This window comes from Cornus florida, unplaced genomic scaffold (assembly GCF_030987335.1).
Source record: "Cornus florida cultivar Cherokee Brave unplaced genomic scaffold, ASM3098733v1 CherokeeBrave_3.0.0_Hap2_Chr09, whole genome shotgun sequence".
Taxonomy (NCBI): domain Eukaryota; kingdom Viridiplantae; phylum Streptophyta; class Magnoliopsida; order Cornales; family Cornaceae; genus Cornus; species Cornus florida.
In genome coordinates this window covers 70752086-70778833 of record NW_026775579.1, presented here as the reverse complement: position 1 = coordinate 70778833, position 26748 = coordinate 70752086, and the positions used below count along the sequence as shown (strand labels likewise).

General features: G+C 32.5%; 2 protein-coding genes across 3 annotated transcripts; both read right to left on the bottom strand.

The window, feature by feature from the left end:
* Positions 1-475: 475 nt before the first annotated feature.
* LOC132274313 (WAT1-related protein At1g43650-like) lies at positions 476-3398 on the bottom strand. Of its 2 annotated transcripts, none has more exons than XM_059775570.1 (7): positions 3014-3398; positions 2806-2868; positions 2567-2683; positions 2237-2471; positions 1991-2149; positions 1277-1428; positions 476-853 (listed from the first exon to the last, which is right to left on the bottom strand). In XM_059775570.1, the coding sequence occupies exons 1-7, from the start codon at positions 3214-3216 to the stop codon at positions 742-744; spliced, it is 1041 nt and encodes a 346-aa protein (XP_059631553.1). In that variant the 5' UTR covers positions 3217-3398; the 3' UTR covers positions 476-741. The 2 variants fall into 2 exon arrangements, with proteins under 2 accessions (XP_059631553.1, XP_059631552.1); XM_059775569.1 differs by having other exon boundaries at positions 476-828; positions 3014-3395.
* A 4393-nt stretch (positions 3399-7791) lies between these two features.
* LOC132274312 (uncharacterized) lies at positions 7792-16134 on the bottom strand. The gene is made up of 9 exons (XM_059775568.1): positions 15974-16134; positions 15666-15788; positions 14222-14302; positions 13963-14051; positions 13795-13869; positions 10873-10934; positions 10731-10790; positions 9325-9531; positions 7792-8180 (listed from the first exon to the last, which is right to left on the bottom strand). The coding sequence occupies exons 2-9, from the start codon at positions 15786-15788 to the stop codon at positions 8092-8094; spliced, it is 786 nt and encodes a 261-aa protein (XP_059631551.1). The 5' UTR covers positions 15974-16134; the 3' UTR covers positions 7792-8091.
* Between the last annotated feature and the right edge of the window lie 10614 nt (positions 16135-26748).

Here is a 26748-nt window from a genome sequence, read left to right as displayed (position 1 = left end):
TAATCATTTTCAAATTACACTCAACATCTTATTGAGTTTTCTCGTGATCATAACAGTCAGTGCAACAAATTGACCAAGGATGGCTTGCAATGAACGCACAAAGAGGAACAAGTCAAGTCAAATTCTTTTCAGAGGCGAAAGAAAAGAAATTTCATCACAAATTATAGCCATATAGAGCCTCTCGTAGAAACAAAACAAAATATTAGTCACGCACAATAGGAGTAAGACACAAATAAAAACAACATGCTTTTGCTAAAGATACAAAGTCACAACAAAATATCAATTGATTTTTGGGTTAGGGCTAAAGCCCAAGCTACGAAACCAAGACAAAGGCAAAGCTCACAAACTAAAAGCCCATGGCCCAACAACGATACAAACAAAAAAATCGTTATTAACCAAGATGTGTGGTTGTCACTGGCGGATTCAGACTGATCCAATATGTTGATTAACATGGTGTTACAGTAAAAGGTGCTCGATTTTAGATTTTACTGTTACTCTTATATACATAAAAATTTATATATAATCGATAAACGTGTCGCAATGAAATTTGGGCAAGCCATTCAAAAGAATATAAATATTTAAATTACATTCTCTTTATCAATTTAAATTTATAAAATAGATGGTGACTGACATTTCTCAACAACCAAATGAATTTCCAAAACGCCAACCAATCAAAGTCACTTTTGAATGTTGATGCTCTCCATCTCCTCTACTGTTTCCTCTTTGGTTTCTTGTGATTTTTCATCTTTTTCCCTTTCTCCTTCTTCTTTGTTCTTCCCCCACAAAAAGCTGTAGAGACCTCCCACCAGCAATACAGCACCACAAACACTGCCACAAAAATGAAAACCCAAAACTGACCCTTATCATCATATATGTATATTAACGCAAAAGGTTAGACTCCATCAAAATTAAATAATTAGAAAATTTTCATTTTTTTTTTTTTTTTTTTTTTGTTTTTAATGGAACTTGAACCCTTGGCGTACCACTAAGTTACAGTCATCGGTGGTAATCTAGATTTAATAATATATATTAAAACTTTTAAATTATATATATAAATTGACTTGACTATATGGATTTCAAATCACACGGTTCAAATATGTTATTTTAAATTTTTCTACCGGTAGCACAAAGATTGTAAATAAATAATATTCTATACCTATAAATTAATATTCTCATGGACTTATGGATCTAATTTTAATGGTCGATCTTTCTATTTCAAATCTATTAATTTATCCAAAAAGGATATATATATATATATATATATATATATATTTACCTTCCCCAGTGAAGGGTCTCCTGAAAGAATATTGCTGAGAAGAAGGCAGTCAAAATAAGTGCTAATGGGCTGAACATTGCTGTAAATACAGGGCCTTTCTTCTCCACAGCCCAAACTTGCAACCAGTAAGTAATTCCTGTCACTATTATACCCTGCATTTTTCATTAATTTAAGTTACTTAATTGTTAATTATAGAGAGAGAAAGCATATGCAGTTAAGTATGAAAATAGCCAAGGATGTGGATACAAATATATATATGCCATGCTTATATATATGTACCTTTATGCATCTTAGGTGTTTATATTATGATTTACTAGGTGAAAGCAAAATATTCAAACATGAACTCTTACGTTTTAATAGTAGTCTTGTAGTACTTTTTCCCCTTTCAAATTAGGTCGGACTTCAAATCTCCAAAAAAGTGGACGAGTGAGTTTCAAACAAATAAATAAAAGTTGACTTCCTACTAGCTCTTGGGGGCACACCAATTTGTGAAAACTAGTACATTTGTTTGATGTGCCCGTCTCCCATCTCTTAAGGGGAGAAGTATTGAGCACTTATATGTATGGACGTTTCTTAACTGTAAGACGTGTTTTGAAAACTGTGATCACGGTGAATGTACAAAGTGAATAAAATCTACATAGCGAAGCGGGTCGTGATAATTAGGACAAAACCATAACTATACTCTGTAATGTAACAACGAATGAAGAAACATACACAATAGAGCACAGATAAAAGATTAATGTCCCATCCAAGCTTCCATGATGACAAGTTCCTATCTACCACAACAGCCCAAATTGCTGATGATATGCAGCTGAAGAAGCATTGTAGTGTCGTAAAACGTATTTTCGCCGGATATTGCTTCACAATAGAACCCTGAAAGAACCAAAATTTATCAAAGAGATGTTGATACACACACACACACACACACACACACATAGATATATATAGAGAGAGATGGACCTGCATAATAAGCCACAAAGACCAAGCTATGTTGGCTGCAAGCATGAAAAGAGCACCTTTTATCCAATCCTCTTTGGAAATATACTTTGTTGATTCCTTTGAAACTTCCTTATGCATACTTGAATAAATTGGAGGCCCCTTGAAAAAAGTATACACCATAGCCCCCGAAAGACCTACCGCACAACCCAACACTTTCGTTATCCCATCCCATTGCTTCATGGAAACTCTCTCCATCCTGAAATGTTCAAAACCATTAACACACACAAAGATAGATATACACACAAACATATATGTGTGTGTGTGTGTGTGTGTGTTGGTTTCTTTTGATACCTTAAGGCAACAGCCATGACAAAGACCGTTGCAGGAATTGTGTTGGTCATGGCTGTGGCAAATGTTGCAGAGATGTATGTTATTGCATAATAGTAGAGATTCAAAGCCATAGTGATCCTGAAATTTCACACACATGAAGGATTGTTAATTGCAACAATTTTAATGCTATATATGAGTTCAACATACACTTTGATTGCATTATTGTAATTTTGTAAATAGAGTCCAAATTTTGAACATACCCACATAAAGAAACAAAAAAGATCTTGCAGAGCAAGTAGCATGACAGGGGAGCAGTTTTATTACTGCAAATTTAGAAGAAATTAAAAATCACCATCAGAAACAATCATATATATATATATATATATATATATATATATATATATATATATATATATATATAAGTGGGAAATCATAAAATTAGATTAAAGAAGTGTTTGGGTGATTAACCTTTCAAGGAAGAAAGCAAATGGAGCTAGGGCAAGTGCCGCGAATCCTTGTCGATAAGCGACGAACACAGAGGGTTTTGTTCCTTCATTCACTGCTGCTTTGGACAACAAAGCCATGCCTGCATACACAAACTGTATGAAGATCATTGCTATGTATGGATTATGCTTCTCCATATCCATTTTACATCTAAGTAAAGCCTTCATGTTGTGCAGTGTCTAGTATTGGCCTCCTTTGAGGGGATTTAGATTTTCAGAAACTATATATTCAGCTTATATATATACAGAAGCACTAGCAATCAATGCTTTCTGAGTTAGTGAATAATGGGCTGCCGTGTTAAAATCATGAGCATGGTTTTGTGTTTGCTTTACTACTTTTTTATTTGTATTAAGAGTGATGTTATTCACTTTGACTAGCTTAGTTTAAACTTTGAAATAGTTAGTCAAAGTGATGTGCTGTAGCAAAAAGGGTCAAGCTACATACCCCACAAGCCTCTTCAAGCATTTATATATATATATATATATATATATATATTTAGCGAAAAATCAATTCATTCGCTAGCTACTTTCGATTTTCAAATGGTTTGTACTCATAAATCACACATATATTTTAAGCTTGAGTATTTTTGCGCCTTGTGAGAATCGAATCTAGGGCATCCGAGTTTACGGTTTGGCCCAAGAGAATTCTTATCCACTGAGTCACCCGTGCAGGCTATCATTCTCTTGTTCTTGTGCATTAATCAAAATGATTTATATCATAAGGTATCTAAGATGGTAAAACAAAATTCTTGTAATCGATCTCAAGTAATTGAAATAAGAGTTATCGGCTACCTATGGAGCTCGAAACCCATTGAACTAATATTTTGGTGGTTAGAAAACATAATTTTTGATTACCCTATCTCAAAAATGGAATTCTTGTAATCGATCTCAAGTAATTGAAATAAGATTTATGGACTCCCTGTATAGCTCGAACCTCTAATTTTCCTTTTGAGTAGAAGAGACCCGTTGGACTAATATTTCGATAGTTAGAAAACGTAACTTTTGATTACCCTCCCTCAAAACAGAATTCTTGTAATCGATTTTAAGTAATTAAAATAAGAATTATCAACTCCTTATATAGCTCGAACCTGTCATTTTCTTTTTGAATAGAAGAGACCCATTGGACTAATATTTCGGTAGTTGGAAACGTAACTTTTGATTATCTGTGTCATGTAATCTTGATGAACAATACTATTCTATTTTTTTTTCTTCTCTTGGTTGTGAATTTCAACATTTCTTTGTCAAAGTGGGGTCAACTTTTTATTTTTATTAAACGATGGCGTGTAAGATTAATAACCATTTCAAGCAAATCACTTGAACACACCTCGGTGGTTTCTTCCTATGACATACGTTTTTTGTTCACATGAGCATAAATTATTGTTCTTGTTATAAATGTATGTGCTAACCATCGCAGCATTTTTAATTAATTTATATTCACTTCAAAAGCTTAAACTCTCATAAAACATATAATGATCAAGAGAAAGGATTGCAATCTCACAAAGATGAGATTACTTCAAAAACCCTTCCTGAGTTCGAACAAAAAAACTCGAAACAATATTTACTTAATAAATGGATTAAGTTCTTGAATCTCAAGAAACATAACGGTTTGTAATTATACTATTATTTAATTAATCAACTCAAATTTAATTGCCGATTGTATGATTAACTTGTTGAAAATGACATAGAAAATTGAATGGTGTAGAACTAAATTGAACTATGAATATCTGAATTATTACATTTAATGGTGTAGAATTAATTTGAAGTATGAACATGAATAATTACATTTTATATAGAGAAACATGCAATGTTTTTAAGTATGACAGCTCAGTGCCAATTTCAATTTAAATTTCAATTTCATTTCAATTTCAATTTCAGTTGTCAAGGGGTCCACCCAGAGGTTGGACAAATTCATAGTTTGTGGCTGAAAAGTCAGGTGCAGCTCCTTTCAGGTTTTGAATGCTGAGTCAATGATTTTAAACTACCTTTTTGGATTCATTAAGCGACTCATAAGATTTTACCAAGTCAACACGAAACAGAGTGAAACGCTTGTATATAGTTATTTATAGTTATTTGTCATTTCACGTGTTTACTTTTGATCCCACAGGTTATTTAGGGCTCGTTACACGTTTTGTTTTTGTATTTTTATTTTAATTTAAAACAAAATAAGTATTTTGTTGTATAATATTTTAAATAGTAATAAAAAATATATTTGGTAACTCTATTTATTACAAAAAAAAATTTAGAAGCAAAATTATAAAAACATATTTGGTAAAAAAGTATTAAATTAAGGGCAGTTTAAAAGGCATTTCAGAGTTTTTCAAATTTTTTTGAAAATTGTTCGTTGTTACAGTACCGTTGTTACCATGCGAAAACATGTAACAACACCAAATTAGTATTTCGACTTTTGAATACTATTCATGAAACGTCACTATACAAAACGAAATATTTTTTACCAAATGCATTTTTTTCATTGTTCACTGAACAAAAATGCCAAAAATAAAATATGTATCAAACAAGTCCTTGGCTCGTACGCATTTGCGGTTCCTCAATCATTATTGCTTTCTGCATGAATGTATCATGTTTTATGAAAGTGGTGTTAAAAAGATTAACCTTACCTACCTGTCAACAACCAACTTTATTGAAAATTCTCAACCAAAATACATAATATATATATATATATATATATATATTTATATAGTTTGTCCAACAAATATTAATATTTACTTAATTTCAAATTAAAATAAACATGGCTTGCAAAAAAAAAATATAATTTTGATACTAGTTTGAATGTTCTTCTAAATTACACATCGGAAGAAAAATTTATGCTTAATGTCAAAATAAACATTACTATGTTCGATTGTATGAAATTAAAATTAATATCCCGAAAAATATTTATTAGGATGCAAGTTATAAAGAGATAAGCACAATAAGCTTAGGTTTGTCCTAATACTTTAATTAAAAATAAATAAAAATAACATTGATCAAGTCAAAATTGATTGTTCACGGCTCAAATATGGCCGAACTTGAATTGAGCTCAACATAAGTCCAATCTTGGCAAAAAAAAAAAAAAAAAAAGGTTGTTTAAGCCCGTACAAAAATCATACTACATATTAGACTCTGGTTAGCTCATTCAGGTAAACTTATCAACCAGAATTTAATCTGAATCCAATTCAAATCCGGTCTAATTATTTAAATATGAATTGAATAAAAAAATCTGATAATCCTTTACCTTAACAAATTGGATATGAATTAAAAGTAATCCGACCTAATTAAAATTATAAAATTTATTTATTTATTTATTACATTACAAAATTATGTACGTTATATATATTAGTTATCTAACTTTAAATTTATATATTAATTATTTATCATTAGATTCATTTGGTTGCATAATTCTAGGATACAACATTTTAACTCTACACTACATCCAACGTTATAATTAGGCATGTCAATGAATTTGAATTTGATATGTATCCGAATCCGAGTCAATAATTAAGATATGAAATCTAATAATCTATTAGTAATCCGAATCCGATAATCCATTAACTAAACAAACCAGATAAGAATTTGTTCAATCCGAACACATGGCTGCATCCAAGCTCCATAGACACAGGATTGCATCCAAGCTCCATCTATGCTCTTAATGCTTTAACAACCAACTTCAGTTAAGTTGTGTGTAAAAAAATCCAGAGCACATTACAACATATTTTAGGAGACTTTTCAGTTCCAAACCAATATAACCATCGAGTGCAAGAGAAAATAAATAAATAAATTGGCTAAAATCACTAAATAATATTGTCACGGAACTGTAACATTGTTGATGTAGACATGAATTGGAAATTTAGAATTTTGCAACATTGAATGGGATGGGGATGGTATGGACCGTTTATTTCCTTATCAACATTTGCATACCATCTTTGAAAGGCAAAGGGTTACTTATTGTCTGCTTGACTTCCAATGGCTCTTTCCAATGGCTCTTAACAGACTTCGAATGATCATTACAATCGAAATAGACCGTCGTCAACTCACACTTTTAAGACAGTCTCAGATACAATATCTAATGACGGCGAAGATCTAGATTTATGAATGATTATTATAAACACCCATTTTTGCACATCTTGAAATTAGTCAAATTTGATTTTATCTAAAATTGCAAGAGAAAAAGAATCACTTAGCATACAGAAAATGTCCAAAGCAATATCAACATCCATAAAGTATTTCTTTCTTACCAAAATGTTCCATTTATTTCCAACTTCAATTTCAATGCGTCCAATTCCAAATGCAACATACAGATCATCTAATTCTCTAGATAAAGTAGACATATATGTATTTCAAATCTCCAAACAGAAGTCTTGAAAATATTCATTTTATTTTATTTTCTAGAGTAAAATAATATTTTAAATGGGACTTGGCGTTTGGTATAGGCATTTAACTCATTTTAAAGTAACAATATAAAAAAATTGAATATTGGGATATGTTCTCCTAACCAAGAGTAGTGTTCGGACACATAACCCATACTCATATCCAAGCAACATGTGTTCGACACAGTTACTTCATTACTTTCGAAGAATCTATGTTACATAGCTGCAAATATTATTCCATAGAAACCAAAAACTCAAAACCCGACTCCATCCTCCACATAAAACAAGAGGGAAAGAGCTCAAAAAAGAGAGATACAAACTCTACCCTTCTTCAAGCTCAAATGAAGAAGGGTAAACACAAAAACACACACAGATGTTTGGATTAAGAATCAAAGAATGTACTGCTCTATTATTCCCTACAAAAAGGATAAAGTGTACAATTACTAGTTTTCTTTTGGCATTAAATAAAAATATTTCTACCTTCAAACTACAAAAACATAGCTACCACATAGCAACAGCAGCAGCAGCTTACTATAAACAATATCCCTAGAAAATCAACACCAAGATCAAACTTCTTTTTTTTTTTCCCTTTCTCTTTTCGCTTCAGATAAGTCATAATCAGCAGAGCAGGCATCCAGAATTTTCAACCTAAACATATTTTATACCTTATAGTCTAGGGGGCTCAGGCAGCAGCTACCTGGACTGGACCATCTGATCTGAAATCACGCCCGCGCCCACGTCCACGGCCCCTGCCTCGGCCACGCCCACGCCCTGCAAAATTCCATATAGCTTTATATTAAGAATTGAGTACATTATAAAACCACACACACACTAAATAGCAGTTGAGTTTTGACAATTTTTTTTGTGGGATCCAACACCATAATACTTGCAAGTTCAGCAACTCTGCAATCCAATGACAACAAAACAACAAATAACCGCAAAGGTTATCAGTTTACAGCGTTGAGCCATTGATGATATTATATAGGCACCAAACTTTCATCCTCACACTAATAGTTCACAAACATTTAATTTTAATCAATAAACCAGACAAGCAATGCGCATCATTTGATGAAGTTCAAAGATTCAGAGTATTGTTAAACAAGGAGACAGACTAGACATTAAAACCAATTTTAAATTAATGAACTTTCGAGATACAAACAAAGGAATCAGTAGGAGTAGTATTAAATTTAGAGCATTGTTAAACAAGGAAGCAAGATAGAGGTTCAAACAACTTACAACACCCATACAACATTTTTTAAGCAGAGGGAGGGAAAAAAAAATGTGACGGTATGAGTGTCCAATAATAAAGACCAATATGTGCCAACACGCAAAGGAAGTGCATTTACATCATAAGTATGCAAGTGTATATAATTAATTACACCTCTAACTTAGAAAAGTGTGCATGTAGAAGCATTCAAACAACTTTAGAAAAGCAACAACCACCAGGATATATATATATATATATATATGTGACAATTTATAACACCCATATGACATTTTTTAAGCGGAGGGAGGAAAAATATATGTGTGTGTGTGTGTGTGTGTGTGTGTGTCTGTGTGTGTGTGTGTGTGTGTGTGACAGTATGTAGTGTCCAATAATAAAGACCAATTTGTGCCAACACGTAAAGGAAGTGCATTTACATCGTAAGTATGCAAGTGTGTATAATTAGTTACACCTCTGACTTAGAAAAGTGTGCATGTAGAAGCATTCAAACAACTATAGAAAAGTAACCACCACCAGGGGAAACATTAAAGGATAGAAACTATAAGTTTCATCATCTTTAAGTCACCACTTGTCTGTATTAAGTTTTTAACAGCTATTACTATTGACTACATACTTTTTTTTGATTAATGGTTATTTTATTTAACAAATGGCAAAATAAAATGTTGATACAGCATAAAAATATGAGCTTACCACGGCCTTGAGCAGGCATTGGCCCTGGTCCACCATAGTCATTGTAACCACTCGATTCTTGTTGCATATCACCTCCACCATAGCCTCTTCCACGCCCACGATATCCACGGCCCCTTCCGCGACCTCTACCTCTTCCACCGTAGCCACGTCCACCATCCCAGCCTCCTCCATCTCCATAGTACTCCATTACTCCATTGTTATTACCTCCTGTACACGCAATAGAAGATAGATTACAACCACTATTGCTTTACGCCAAGACAAAATAGAACATGCAAGCATAGAGCAAAATAAAAAAGCACAACAAGCAAACAAAGCCAAGGACCAAGGATAGTGAGAAATGATAGGTTGATCCCCTGACAGATACGCTTTTATGTACAAAAATGATTCATTTTTGGGTAAAGAATATTCCAGGAGATTGCTACTGAAACTGCAAACTCAGCGACAATGCATGATGTAAATGCACTTTCTGGAGATATTATTGTATGAGGATGAAAAGAAGAATACAATAATTTGAGGATGAAAAGATTGACCCATAGAATTTCCACTAAATTTTGACACGCTGCAGCCGCTTCATTGACAAAGCGTCCATCGTGATTAACAATGCTTTTAAGTGTCCAAAAATTATAGTGTACCCAACCAGGACCCATTCCCCAGTCTCTGGCTCTGCTCAAGTGTCTTTTTCATCCTTTGCTTCAGATCAAGGACAAAAGGGGGAAGTCTGAAGCAATGGACGAAAAAGACCAAAAGCCACATACTTGAGCAGAGCCAGAGAATAGGGGATGGGTTCGGAGTACACTATAACCCTCAATTCCATGACAGCATGGAAACTAAATCCTGTAACAGAGAAGTGAACCATAATATTTTGCTAGTACCCATCCAGGATTCATGCAGCCAACTTCTACATGTTTTTCTTTCTTGCGTCTTTTTTAAAATTTCTAATGATCATACTTGTTTTCTAGAACTTCCAAAAAGTTTTGGTTTATCTTAAAATCTAAAAGCGGTGTATTCAATTTTGCTTACTCCTCCAAATCAAATAACAACCTTGGACGTAGCGTCGTAGGATGTAAGTGAATCTAAGCCAGATTGCCAGATTATAACTTAAATAGTTGAATACCACTTTGCTATTGATAATATGTCTAAGGATTATGGAGTCGAATAACACTTTCCTATTTTTATTTTTTTAATATCATTGTTATCTTATTGCGTCTGTCCATCAAATATTCATGTTATTTGGAAACCATTCAAGACTCACTTTGTAGTAAGAATTCATCTATCTTCAAACCGCAAAACATATAAAAGCTAAGATAGAAGGAAAAATAAATAAAATTAAAAAAATAAAAAATGAAGGATACCATTCATCAAAGGCATCCAAAAAACAATTACTTTACAGCGCAATATTACATTACCTCTTCCTCTACCCCTTCCGCGACCACCACGTCCCCTTCCTCGCATGCCAGGAGAGCCCTCTAATTCCAGAAGAACAAACTAAAGTTTACAAAACTATTTAAAAGAGAGTATAATCAGAAACACAAATTATTATTGCTTTACCTGCTTCATTGTCATATTCATTCCATGGTTTCACTTGCTCAATTGGGATGGGTGGTTGGTACCTGCATTTTTTGACATAGCGAAAACACATTCATAAGTTACTCAAAAGGACACAATAACACATGCATTACGTTGTTTCTAATCGTGCTTCCTTAACCATAACATATAACTTAGGATATGATGCTCATAAAAATGAGCACTGTAAGAAGGAAAGAAAATACACAGTAGCTTTACTGCAGCACATCAAAGTTATCAAAATCTTTTGTAGCCACCAAAGATCTTTAATTAAGAGAGAGGGAGGGAGGAGATGTGTGTGTGTGTGTGTGGTGGTGGGTTGGGGGGGGGGGGGGGGGGGGGGGTTAATTAGACAATAATCCTGTGTTAATTTACGACCTCGGTATTACCTGATAAGTCACAACTAACTCGTTTATCATGTATTTCTGTTGTTAAATATGTCACTAAGTAGACAGTCTTATTATAAAGAAGCTTAAAATACGAAGAAAAAAAAACATCAGATAGGATTTATCCAAAACTGCCATATACAAATAGAAAAAAAAAAATTGATAAAAAGATAAGCACCAAATAGACAAGAACTAAAGATAACTTGTCCAACAAAAATGATTACCATTGACCACAAATTATCCATTAGAAAGATAACTCCATTTAAAAAGAGGCCAGAACATCCATCTAAAATGTTAAAGGTGTGTTTGGCTATCAGTAATAGGGCTCCAGGTATTGGCAACAGCAGCAATAGTAAGATTATAAAAGTTTTATTTTCTTAATGAGGTAACTTCTTTTATTTTCTTATGGGATTTTAATATTTTTTAATAACTTATTGCATCCATTGATTATTTCCATTGAACTTAATCTTGACTTACAATATAACAGCAGTAATTAATCAATATCAAAAAACATATATATTATTAAAATTCTTTACATACTAATTTATTTTGGTTTCACAATTATATCTACTATTTACTAGTTGACTCAGATATCAGTATCCTTCTTCCTTAACACTTAACTTAAACTTTGGCTCCCATGTATGGACCCTCGGGAATGAGATACCCATTATTTATACCCATTATTTTGTAACTTCTGTTGATATAAGCCCTCTATTGGCACTGTAGCAAACAAAGACTATAAATTAATCAATATTAAAGTTTTAATTTGAATTAGTATATAATCAATTTTTAATTAAAATAATACTATAAATTAATATTATTAAAATTCTTTACATACTAATTAATTTTGGTTTCGCAATTTTACTAAGATAGTAGTATACTAGTTGACTCAGATATCAGTATCCTTCTTCCTTAGAACTTAAACTTTGGCTCCTGTGTATGGAAATGAGAAACTCAACCTCGGGAATGAGATACCAAGTATTTAAGTGCATTTTGTTGATTTACGCCCTTATCGGCAACGTAGCAAACAAAGACAGTTAACGGTCCATGTAACCAGACACGTGGACTAACACAAGCAAATTAATTTAGTCCTTCCTTTTCCTTGATGGTGTCTTCTACAGGCCACCTCGAGTGACCTCCTTTTGAAAGTATTCAAATCTCTACTATCTATTATTGATGATAATGTCCTCAAGTGAACTACTTCTAAAAATATTCAAAGCAAGGGGGTCCTTCATATCCCATCTATTCCTGACAATAATGCCCTTAAGTGACCTTTTTTCTAAAGGAATTCAAACTCCACTTGTACATGAAAGGCATTAATATCTCAACGAGGAGTTTCACCTATGATAAACATATTCAAGATGAACCATCTGAGACGGGTGAGGAAGTCTTCCCCATAGATAAGACACGCTAAATAAGGGCATAAAAGTTATTGGCTTGGGAGCAATACCCAGAATTCTTCATTGCCCACTTGACGAGCCCAATACCACGAGTGAGTCTTAAAGGATCTCAGCAGGTTTTAGATAAGTCGCCAAGGATCAAGGTTTATCAAGGCACTCACTCAAACAAAAGTGTTACACACATCTTGACCAAATTCGAATGACAAACGCTTACGTCTTGGCTCGTGAGCATGTCCTATCCATCCACATTTAATGACTACATAAATGGGCCTATTAAATGGCCATTTTAGTGCATTTATGAGCCACTCTACCCCTGAAGTATGCAGACTATAAATGGCTGCACATATTCTCATACCATCATAAATCATGGGACTACAATCAATTAAGACACAAAAGGACCTCCCATTAAAAGCTCCATAAATAAGCTTCCATAAAACCTTGCCAGGGAGAGACTCGTGAGCTCTTCACGCCACCAACCTTTCTTTTTCTTAAGTTCGCTTTCCTTCACCTATCCAGTGCCAAAAGGAAACCCATTTACCCTGATAATCACGCTGAACGAAGCTGAACGAATTTAATTCATTCCAGAATAAATGGAACTCCCATAGCCCAAAAGTTGAAATCAGACAGACTGAGAATGGTTGCCCACGCTCACCCTCGATTTTCATCAACCAAGTGATCTACACAAGGTATCATCAAAGCAAAAAGTAAGAAGCCCATACACACATGCGCCTACACAATATACACGTACATGCATGCACTCGCACTCGCACTCTCGCTAATGCGCACACACAAATACACACAGAGGGGTGACTTTTATCTACTGAAATATAGCAATAATAGTACAAAAATGATACCTCACAAAGAGAATCAACTCTCCATTCATGGGTTTAAATAAAAATACTATTTGATGGATATAGAGGGCTAGCAGCTTACCAAGAAGAATCTTAACAAGCAGTATTAAAACAAATAAACCAAAAATATCCCAATTCCTACATGTACAAGTTAACATCCCCTAGTGCAAGGTAATCACAATGTTACATAACCCAGAAACTCAAGCTGATTATCAATAAGAAAAACATAAAACAATTAACTTTAGGGAAAAAATTCTAGATCCACTTTACCCTGCAGAGGATGTATCCAGCTCCGTCTTGGACAAAGTAATTGTTATCACCGACACATGACGAGTAGTTTCTAGGCTGCATTAGCAAGAAATATATCAGCCAGCCATCAAAACAATACCACATATACCAAACTAGTCCATGTGAATAAGAGTATGCTTCAGTTCTTACGGAAGAAGGCCTTCTTCTAGTGGTTCCCACATATCAGTCATATCCGTAGAACCAATCAATGTGTTCTGATGGAGAGCAGCAATCCTTCTCTGGTACCAAAAATGTGTGTACATATAATTATGAGCACATAACACAAAACACAGATACATAAGAATTATTCAAAGAAAATTATGGAACTAGTGCAAACCAAAAGGAGGAAAGCAGGGGGGAAATAATCGAAAACAGAGAACAAAAAAGTCCCGCTTAAAAATAACACCACCTTAATCAGTTCAGCAATCATCACAGTTTTGTTGATAGCTCTGCCCATGGCCTTGAGAGCAATTTCATTAGATCCTTTCTCCTACAAAAAGCACATCAAAATACATAGGATGGTAAAATACAGAAGAGGCAGGATGAGCATATCGATGAGAATACTAAAACAGTTTTGCAGAATGAAAAGTTTTATGTTTTCTATAATGCAGAAAAATGAAACGAGCAATTTAAACAAATATGAACATAAAAAATGTCGAACAAGTTTGCAAAAGTTGATGATGGTATAAACAACCAAGTTTGCAAAAGATGATGATGGTATAAACAGAGTTCAGAAAATAAAAGGATATCGAGTGTAAAAGCAAGTGGGGAAACCGCGTAAAACACAGCAGTTATATCATTGTCACGGACAGAATTCTCATATATTTAAGGGAGCCATATAAAACAACAGTTCAGTGGATATACATGCGTGCATTTCACCAAATCCATTGTATCACAATGGTAAGAGTGCCAGTAGGTCATCATAGAAGAGGGGCTGGAAAAAAGGTTCAACTTGTATCAATGTTAATTAAATTTGTGCATGCACTTCAGACATACATAGCAGTTAAAACTTCAAAGATCAAGAGAGATTACTGGTGCCCCCACTCCACTGCAGCCATTTCATTAAGCATTTTAACAAAGAAAATACTGTTGAAACATCTTGGCTTTGAAAAAATAATTTAATGCATGATGAAGTACAATAAAACGAACATTCACATTCACAAATAAATGAACTATTTAAAATATAGTTAATAGTACTCATACATAATTTACTGTCACAAAGATGCATGAGAACGTAGTAACTGTCAAGGATTGTTTGTTCACTGAGCATAAACCATTTCTGCGTATATATTAAGTAATTACATTCAACATATAATTCTGATCCATTAATTGCATGCCGAACAAAACTGTGGGAGATAAACCTTGAGCATATACAAAGACAATGAGCCAAAAGCATCCGAAAATTGATTTGCTCCATCAAGAAAGAAAACCTCAAAAAAGGCTACTTCCTTAATGATTCATTAAATGTGTAAGGAGACACTTAAATCCCTACATACCATTTAATTGAATAAGAATCAGAGAGTCAGATATGCCCTGCAACCTAGATAAATATATAAAATATTCCCCAAAATATTCTTGATACCAGCAAGCAAGGCATGAACAATAGACTTGTGAAAACAAAAAAAAAAACTGATTCACGGGCTAAGAAACAACCAAAAAGCATTTTGTTAGCAGGCATTGATATGAAAAATCATCAAATCCAACAACAGGCAGACAAGCTGTAAACTTCATAACCAGTATACATCAATATCCCAAAAACATTACAATTCATATCAATATATACCTGTATATGCACAATAAATACATATAAGGACGGAAAAAGGAGAGAGAAAGTTCAAAGAGGAGAGAGAAACCTGGAGCAGAGTGGTAGCATAAGTAATGTAGTTCCTCATCCTCCCCTGAGTGGTTATACGAATCTCATTCTCGTTAATCTGCGTTTCCGGCCTCGGCTTCTCTACCCTCTGATACCGATCCATCTACCGATCACACACCAAAACCACCACAAATCAAAAATAAAAACACACTTTTTTTTTCACTAAAAAAAAAAAGCTAACACAAAACAAAAAATAAAGGCTCAGAAATCAGATCTGAAGAAACAAAAACGCAAAAACATGAAATAAATAGAGTCCTAATTAGGGTTAGGGTTTGGTAGTGGCGTTACCGTTTAGATTGCAGCGAGTTCGAAGCGAAAAAGGTATTATCTGAAGACCTGCTCGCTTTGCCCTATGTTTGGCTGTTTACTTTTTGAGTTTTCGCTCTAAGAGGCTCGCGTGTCCTTGTTTTCAGATCCGTTTTATAGAAGTCTAGTGAGAGAAAGTTTAGAGAGAGAAAGAGGGAGTTTAGATGTAGGGCTGACGATGGCGGTCGTACCGCCAACAAGACCGCCTGATTTATCTATTTTACTTGGGTGATGTGATGATGTGTTGCCACACTATATGGATCGGATCGGACACTCTCCTGACTCCATTTTAAAACAACGTCGTTTAGAGCTCTTTTAAATCTGTGTGCCCTAAAATGTCAAAAAATAAATAAATAAATAAAAACTGTGTTCACTATTAATACTTAATTATGATGGATGGTTATTTTATTTTATTTTTTATTCAATGGATGGTTAATAAAATATTAATAGTCCTATCAAAAAAATTTACTTAAAATAATCATATTTGATTCAATTTTTTTTAGCCTACAAATTCTTGATCAGCTAAAGCATCTCTTTCTTTTCAATAAAAATCCTCTCATTAACTTTTTTTTGCATTGTTCAACTTCAATGTATTTATTTTTAAATGTCACCGCTTATAATGATACTGTGTAATTGACATAAGGGGTGTTGTAATTTAAAATTAAAATTGATTTGTTTTTAATTTAATGGTGTTACATATTCGATAGAATAAAATTGTCAATGCAACCAAAATAGGCAATTGTGTATTCTATACAATATTGCATCTTTTATTACAAACTCGATATAAGTTTCTTTCCAGTTCAATGTAATTTGTTCCGTTCTCGATTTAAAATTTTTTTAATTAAATAATTTTTTAATAAAATGTAAAAAAATTATTTTTTAATTATTTTTTTTAATTTAATTCTTACTTAATTGATAGTGCAAAATTTAATTTAATAAAATCATCCTCGTTGCATCGTCAATGTAGTTTTGTTGCACAGTCGAAATTGGCTGTCGTCGTTGCATGCTTGAAGGAGGCTTTGCTGTGTTTGATCTGATCCTTCTGGATGTCATTATATTGCATACACAACATAAATATATTGCACACTTGGTGTATTTAGTGTTGCATTACCGATTTGGTATTATAACTATTGTTTTCATCTTAATACAATCTTATGGGGCTTGTTTGGCTTTTCTTTTACAATGAAAAAGAAAACTAAAATAAAAAATTTATGTTGTTAGCAAAAATATATATATGATTTCTAATGATATCCTTTAATAGGATATTACTATATTTAATAATTAATAATTTTTTTAATCCAATGCGGGGTCTGAGGCAAGGCGACCCACTATCTCCCTACCTTTTTATTTTATGCACTGAACCATTGTCTATGGCTATGGAAATTCGAGCGGCCTTTCAAAACCAAATAATTTTTGGTGTCAAGATTTGTTGTCAATCTCCGATAATATCTGATTTACTTTGTGCTGATGATTCCATCATCTTTTGTCAAGATACTTGGACAGAAGTACAAATCATTAAAAATGTTCTTCAAATGTATGAGTTTGGTTCTCGATAGCATGTTAATTTTTCTAAATATCTTTTTTTTGAAAAAATTTCTATGCTGATAACAAGGGTACTTGTGTCAAATCTTGAGAATCTGAGAGGAAGGTTTGAAAGAGAGGTATGTGGGCATGCCAGCAGTAATAGGGCGCTCGAAATGGGATGTTTTTAATTTGTCTTACAAATACTTTCTATAGATTAGCTTAATGGAAGTCTCTACTTTTATCCCCAATGGGTAAGGCTTATTAAAGCAATGTTTAGCATTCTTCCTTCCTATATTATGTCTTGTTTCAAGCTCCCTGGTAAATTATGTGCTAATATTACCTCTGTTATCAGAAGGTTTTGGTAGGGTCACGATGTAAATCATAGGAAAATCAATTGGATTAAGTGGGAGGAGTTACGTGCGAGTAAATCGAAAGGAGGTTTGGGGTTTCGTGATTTTGAGTCTTTCAATATGGCCTTGCTTGGCAAGCATGGCTGGAATTTTCAAGCGACCAAACAGGATCTAGCATATCAATTTTTCAAGGCCAAATATTTTCAAAATTGTCAATTCCTTCAAGCGAATTTGGGTTCAAATCCGTTGTGGCCTTGGAGGAGCATTTGGGGCACTCAAGTGATTGTTGCTTCTGGAGGTAAATGGCTTGTAGGTAATGGTCATTCAATAGATATATGTTTTGATAAATGGATTCCAAATATTTCTTATCCAATTCCTAAACCTCTTCTCAGGAAGTCCCACTTTGTGTTGTAGAGCTTGTAGATCAGACCACAAAAACCTGGAATCAAGGGGTGATTAATAAATGGTTCTCGCCGGAAGTTGTTAATTTCATCATGCAATGTCCTAAGCCTTTTCAACATGGATGATTAATTGATTTAGGATAAGGAGCCTTCTGGAAAAAAATTCAGTTAAATCAGCTTACTATCTTGCGTACCTCATACCACAAAATATTGGAATCAAGAGGAGATTAATAAATGGGTTTCGCTAGAAGTTGTTAATTTCATCATGCAATGTCTAATGAGCCTTTCTAACATGGACAATTAATTGATTTGGGATGAGGAGCCTTTTGGAAAAAATTCGGTTAAATCGATCAATTTATCATCTTACGTTACCTCAACATTCTAATAGGCTTGGTATGTGTTCGGTGGTGTGATACCCCTCGGATCCGAGACACGGGTTGATCAGGCTCAGGATCAAACCCGAGGGAATATCTAACAATTAATATTTTATATTGAACACGGAATACAAAATGAATTAAGAAATGAAATTAAAACTGAAAGGAACTAAAAAATATAATCCGCAAAATATTATAATTATTAAAATCCATCAAACCCAAACTCCAAAACCCCATCAGTTTACAACTCGGAAATCCATCTCTGGTGGACCCATATTAAACATCCAAACGGAAAAAAACAACTGTAATAAATATCCAGAAATAAACTATGAAGAGAATCCTACATCGTTGGAATAGTGAATAGAGACCTCTGCTCAGCACGAACACGTCTAAGCCTGGAACTGTCATGTACCTGAAAAATAGAAGTGGGTCAGGCCTACGCGCAAGTTCTATACTACTGCAATCCAAACAGAGGCCCGATACGTATGTACATCCTAAACAATTCAACAATAGCTAATAGTCCGTAAATATATATATATAGTCACACTAAAGGACTCTCACTGGACTACAGGCCGGTCTCAACCTGAATAGAGGTAACATGCTAAAACGCACACAAAGTGGGCATATGTACTTATACCTAAACAGGGTACACCTCTAACCATCGTATCCAGCTATGCATCTCAATGCATATACGCTCCCTAACCGTCGATCCTGAGACTCAAGCTCATGTCGAGGTACCATAACAATATATTTAAAGTCCATCCCGAATCCTAGTAGTGCCGCTCAACTAGTCGTTGCCATGACACTACAATTAATAGGACTTAACTTTTAGTTAATCCAATTCTTAATCCAGAGTAGGTAGGTTTTGATATTTTGAAACCAAACCATCCCTAGTATACCACCGGTGTATACTATCCAATCATTCAGCAGTTGATAATATCAACAATTAAAGTAAATAACAGCTACATCCATATTTCCATTACTGAAACTAACAGGCATAGTGTAAGCATCAATAAAAAGAATCAGATATATACATAAACAGATTCAGTTTTATATCCAACACTGATACTAACAGACATAATGTAAACATCAAGAATCATAGTCACTATACATACACAAACTTACTCAGTTTAGGTTGTTTCATTCAATCAGATATAATGATAAGATTATTTTAAATTATCATTCAATATTTAGCAGTTGATATTACAGACATTTAAGATAACCATTAACAAAGTCCATTCCTCCAACAGTTGATACTAATAGTATTAATGCAAGCATCGAGACAGAACCACAGTAGGTACATATACCTACTTAGTTTAGGTTGTTTTACAAAATCCCATTAGTATGAATTTAAGAATTATTGTTCTCCAACACTACCATATTCTAAACAAGTGTAATTCAGATACATACTTATAATATAGAATTATACATGTTCCAATTATATCATTTGTCTCAAAAGATTTCAGAATTAAACACAGTGTACTCACAGAATTTAACACTATGGAACTACCTGTTTAAAACCTTACTGTCCAAACTTTTCTACGCAAGCAGACTTAGTTAACACCACCTCTGAAGCTTTAATTTATCTCTATACATTACTTAGACCTTCCATATTCAATTCTGCACTCAATTGAAAACTCCAAAATCAACCATTGCATGCAAAACTGACTGGAAACGAAGAAAATTACAAAAACTGAGCAAGGAGACGTCTCCAAAAATTGGAGCCGCCTCCTTTAAACCTTGGAGCCAGCTCCAAAAACTCTTGGAGCCGCCTCCACTTCAAGAGGAGCCGCCTCCACTCCTAAAGGAGCCGGCTCCCTCCCTCTCTATCTCGTCTCTTCGCCTTCTGTCTCCGTTTTACACCTCTGCTACCTCACGCCCTGATTTCCGGAAACTGTAACCCACTCCCAGTACATCCCAGTTCATGCTTAAGTCCAGTTAACGTTACACACATGGCTTCAAACAGAGATTCATGCAAGCAAACAACACGTTCTTAACAGTTTTACAAAGCGTAAATACATACAGACTAGTTTCAGTTTAAACACAAACAAATAATGTTTTAATTGATCCGATTAATCCTAAAATTGTTTAAGAATGCAAAGAACATGAAACCTAAGGGAGAGAGTAAAGATAAAACTTGCCTTTGAGATCTTTGTTCAAAATCTCTACGCCGTCTACTAAGACCTCCGGCGAACACAATTGTTGTAAACCTCCTATGTCTCTCTCTCAGTTACTTCCACAGACGTGTGTTGGTTTTCTTTTCTTTGTGTTTTTTATTTGTATGTAAAACCCTAGGTAGCCTTATTACGTTTATTTATAAGGTTACACAAAATCTAAAGCTCATTGAAGCCCTAATGTGAAACCTAATCGGCCCATAACAGCATCTAAGTGAAAAAGCATGTCTGTTACTTACCACCAATCCTATAGTAACGTGAATTTAGAAAAATAAGTAACTTTAATTTATTTTAATTACCAATTAACCAAAAACTAAATAAAACGATTAACAAAGAATAAAAAAAAAAAAACACAATTAAGCAAATAAAATTAAACTAAGTAAAACAACTAAATAATTAAAGTCAATAAACAGGTCAACCAAACAACTAATTACAATTAAACCAATTAAAATATTAAATAAAACAATTAATAAAAAGAAAACAATTAATCAAAATACCGAGACTATCCTTTTGAAAATTATGGGTATTATAGGTGGCTTCTTCGAATGCTAATGTTTCTAAAATATTTCGGAGAGGTGCCTAGCATTGCAAATCTACTGAAAAGTGAAGTTTTTCATTTGGAAATGTTGTAAGTATGCTCTTCCTGTTAAGGTCAATCTCATAAAATGAATAATGGATGTGGACTTAATTTGCCAACATTGTCAGCTTGACGAGGAATCCATTCCTCACCTCTTATTTTCTTGTCCATTTCCTATCCTTGTTTGGAAGCTGTCCCCATTTAGATTTGATTTTACTTCTTCTTCTCCTCTTTCATTTTCAGATTGATGGTCAGATCTAATTTCCTCATGGGGCTCCAATAGTGATGGCCTTAAAAGTTTGGGTCTGGTGGCATTCGTGTGTTGACACATATGAAAAGGGACGAATGATATTTATTTTGATAAGAGTTTAGGGAACTTGACTTTTATCGTTAAAAATACTTGTGTATATGCTCAATACAGGGAATTTATGAACGTTATTGGGTCCCCCCTCGTTTTGGAGAAGATAGTAGGTTGGGTAAGTCGAGTCATGTTCTCTCTACATCTCGATGGTTACCACCTAAACTAGGGGAAATCAAATGCAACTTTGATGGTTCTTTTTCCCCGTTGGTGACCATTGGTGGAAGTGGTATTGTGTTTCGTGATTCAGATGGGAACATCCAACACATGATTGTTTTCTCCCCTTTTCACTCGCTAAATGCTACTACTGCTGAAGCTAAATGTTTTCAAAGAGCTATCCTTTGGGCTAAGCACTTACATATAGCTTCCTATTGGTTTGAAAGTGATTCTATGGTGGTTTGTAAGGCTGTGGCGATCCCGGAGTAAAATCCTGTAGATATGGAAGCCATCAAGTTTGATATTATTCAAGGCAAATGCTTCAAGATTTTTTCTCGGTTCGAATTAGTCATGTAGATAAACATGACAACGAGATTTCTAATGCAGTAACAAAATTATCTCGAAGCCATATCGTGCGGGACTCCATTGATTCATTTCCGAGTGGATACCCTACCCCATTTATAATAATGAATTACAATTTTATTTATATAATTTATTTTTATATTAAAAAATATTAGGTATATATTAGGTAAACCTTATGATATATTATTCCAATCACTTGATATCATTCTCTATTATTATTATTTTTTGGAATGTCCTTTTGTATTATTTTTATTTGAAAACATTTATGTATTATTTTGATATTTCTACAATAATAGTAAATCTCAAGTTGAAATTGAGATTTTGGATATTGATCTTATCACCACAAGAGAAAAAAATTTATTACATGGTTGAAAATTTATTTCAATATTTACATTTGTTAAATTTGTAAAACAATTACAAGACTCTTCTTAACTCGTCCCATAATAATTATTTTAGACGATAATCGGGAAGTTATGCTAAATGGGGATGGGGATGGAATTGGCATTCCCTGCCCTAACCCACCCATTGCCATTCCTATGTATATTCTTTGTGATCATAAATTATTAGGTAATGAATGGAACAACAATGAGTTGCCTTGTTAAAAAAAACATAAATTTGGCCTAAGAAATACCAAAGGGTCTCACTTCTATGATGAATAAAACACGTCAAAGGCTAGGTAAAATTCAATTTCTTTTACTATATAAAAAAGAGATTAAATTCAAATATGAATATGATAATTGAACTCTCAATTTAATAATATTTATAGATTCGAATTCCATATGAACCGAACGCTAACTATATAATTTAAAGGTTATAACATATAAATTACAAATACTAACATGCAAGATAACAATATAAATGTGTTATTTAACTTATTTATGAAATTTTATAAAATATACTCTAATATTTATTGTTATCTTGGCAAATAACAAACTTACACATTTTGTGGATCTTTAACTTTTAATTTCACTTCAAAAAAAAAAAAAAAAAAAAACTTTCAATTTAAGGGTATATCCATGCTAGGTCCTCTCAATTACTTTAGGGGTTGTGTCTATAGCTTCACAAAGATGACATTTACTGAAAAATCTCCATATATATAAGATTTAATACAAAGATTTCGTAAGAATATGAATCACCCGGGTGGCAATTTGTGTTGGCGCGTTATAATCATATTTTATGGATCTATGAATATTTTTTTAAACACGTCAATTAGAATATGACTTGTTTAATAATTATATCCGGACCTCCGACACAAATACGACCCATTTATTAAATAGGAAACATGACACGACCCATTTAACTCATTTAATAAACAAGTTATGAAATGTCACGACTCGTTTAATAATATGTTTAATCGTTTGACTTAAATAGGTCATGTATCTCGATTATTAACTTAAGTGTATAAAATGCAAATATATAACTAAGATAATATATTACAAAAAATTGTCAAATACAGATTTATATTGGAAATAATTAAAATGTTCACAATAAATTGGTCAAAACAGTTTACGATTGACTTAACACGATTAATTAAACATGTCTAATTGAGTTTAAACAGGTTAAGTTTCAAAACACAAACACGACATGATTAATTAAGCATGTTCCCGCGATTATAACATAGACACAATTGAAATCAACTCAAAACGTACCGACTTTGTGTAGTGTTCGAATCATATTATATCGAATTTTGCTACCCTTAAATATGACTAATTAGATTATCTCACTTAATTTAGTTTATAGGTTTCATTCATTTATTATAGGAAAATGATTATTACACCGAATAGTTACACTAAATTGTTAAGCTAATTTTTTTAATTGGTCAATTATGTAATAAATAAGGAAATAGAGTTGCAAGTGTTCGGTTAGCCAATTAGACAATTCACTGAAGTATTCGATATGAGTATCACTATTCTTTGTTATAAATTTAGATTGAATTTAATGTAAATTTTATTCCCATATTTATTTATTTTGAGAACTAGGTAGCCATCTCATAGACTTGTGCGTTACTATACTAAAATTCCTCTCACTTGTTATAATGCATATCATTCCTTTTCTAGACTCATTTTTATTGGTTAATCATAAATTTTTTCTAAATATATATAATCTTAATAGTATTGTTTTTATGCTCATTTGGTAGTGAAGATATTAGATACGCACATCATGTCATTGATATGGCTACCAATAAAAGTTGTCATACCTACTTAGGCTCTATTCAGATAAAATAAAAAAAAATAAAAAAATGATAGTATTAGTTATGAGTGAAAATATATATATATATATATATATATATATATATATATATATATATATATATATTAATAATCTCTATTAATATTTGGATATGTAGAAAAAAAAATTGATAGTATTTTTGTTTAGATAAGATAAATGGGAGAAAAAAGAAGAAGATAATAACTAAATTACTATTATACCCCTCTAAATAAATGGGACCCGAGTGAAATAACAATTTCTTCTTTTTAATTGTTGAGACTAGTTCAAAATTATGAAAATATTAGGAGTACTAAAACACTATCATTTCCCTTGTTATTTTTTCATTTTTAGGTTAAAAAAATAAAATAAAAAATCTTCTCATTACGGAGGAATCCCTCCTTATCTCTCTCTATCATTTCTTTTCTCTCATTTTAACCCATCCAAACACAATCAACCTTATTCCTCCATATCATTTCCTTTAGGGCTAGTTTGGTGTGCGTGAATGAAATGGAATGTAATGGGAATGAAAACTAGGAATGGAATGGAAATGATGATTCCCATTCTCTTGTTTGGTTACAAACATGGAATACGTAAAAATGAAATGATGATTTCCATTCACGTTTGGTTGGACCTATGTAAAAATTGAAATAGAATAAATTTATATTATTTTCTTCAAAAAACATTTATCATCAATAAAAAATTTAACTAAAAAAGTTAATATCTAAAGAAATTTTTTCCAATCTAGGGTAAGAAAGAGGTCTGTAAGAATGAAATTAGGGCAAGAGACAGAGAGAGAAAGTAGAGAGAAAAAAGAAATTGGACAAGTGAACGGAGGTGTTGGAGAAAAATTACTGATAATAATGGATAATAGGTCATATGTTGTATTTTATTAAGTGGACATCACCTCATATATACTCTATTTTGTATCATTGATCAACTATTGTGTCCCGTATTCAAGGGCGGAGCCAGAAATTTAGGGGCGTGGCAGATTCGAACTATGTAACAAAAATTTTAAAACTTATAAATTAACTGTAATATAATTTATTTTTAAATACTCGTCATAGTATATATATCTTGAGAAAATTTAAAAATAAAAAAATACAACTTGGACAACAAAAAAAAAAAAAAAAATTAAATATTGATGTTAGAAGAAAATTATGGAGAAGAATGTAAAGCATTGTTAGAAAATCAAAATTTCTTTATCAATTGTTTTAAATTTTCAAAAATCTAATTTTTGGAAGAAGAAAATTAAGTAGATTCCACAATTAAACAACATAATGAATTTTAACTCAATTTTTAACCAAAATAAAATAAAATAAAATTTCAATAAGATTATTATTGAGTTATTGAACAAGATACAAATAGTTATAAAATTTGTTATTTAGAAAAGAATAACGAAAAGTATATAGATGATATTATTATTATTATTGAGAGTCTCACAATACTTTAGTTTATCTTCTTTACAAATATTACTAGGATTTGCCAATAAAGATTGTTATATAATTTTAGATATTTTTCTTGTAAATACTATTTTACAAAAATGTTTGACAAAAAATGCGTCATACGTTTTTACCAAACATGATAATAATGTATTGAGATAACGACTATAATAATTATTTACCAAAAAAAAAAATACTGTTTCATAACATTTGAGCTTTTAAAAGTATAGTTAAAAGAGTGTAAGTTAAAAAATATTTAAATTTCAAGGAGACACAAAATAAATTTATTTTCAAACTATTTAATTTGTGTCAAATATTGGAGGGCCAATTGAAAATTTCAATTAATTTTAGGGACAAAATTTACAAATTATTTAATATTTTGGGGCTATTAATAAAATTTTCAAAAAAATTGACTGGTTAATATATGTGTTAAAAATATTAGGGGGGCCAATAATAAATTTTAAAATTTACAAATTAATTAAGATAGCAAAAAAATTCCGAAAAATTTTGGGGGCCATTAAGAAAATGCTTTTCAGAAGCCCAGCATTTCTATTGAAATGCTGAAGCTATATATCATAAGTAATTCATTTACATCAACGAATGATATCAATAATCAATAAAGATAATCGAATGATTAATGAATTTTTGTTTTTAATTACTCTGTTATTGAGAGACCTCTTAATAACATCGTTCTTTACATAATTCAAGTTTAATTCACTCATGATCGGATTCGTTTAAATCGGGTCGGATTATTGTTGAAAGTTGAAACAGTTTGTTAAAGTCGGGTCGGATTTTTGTTGTAACAGGATCAAAACAAAAAAGTCAGTATATAC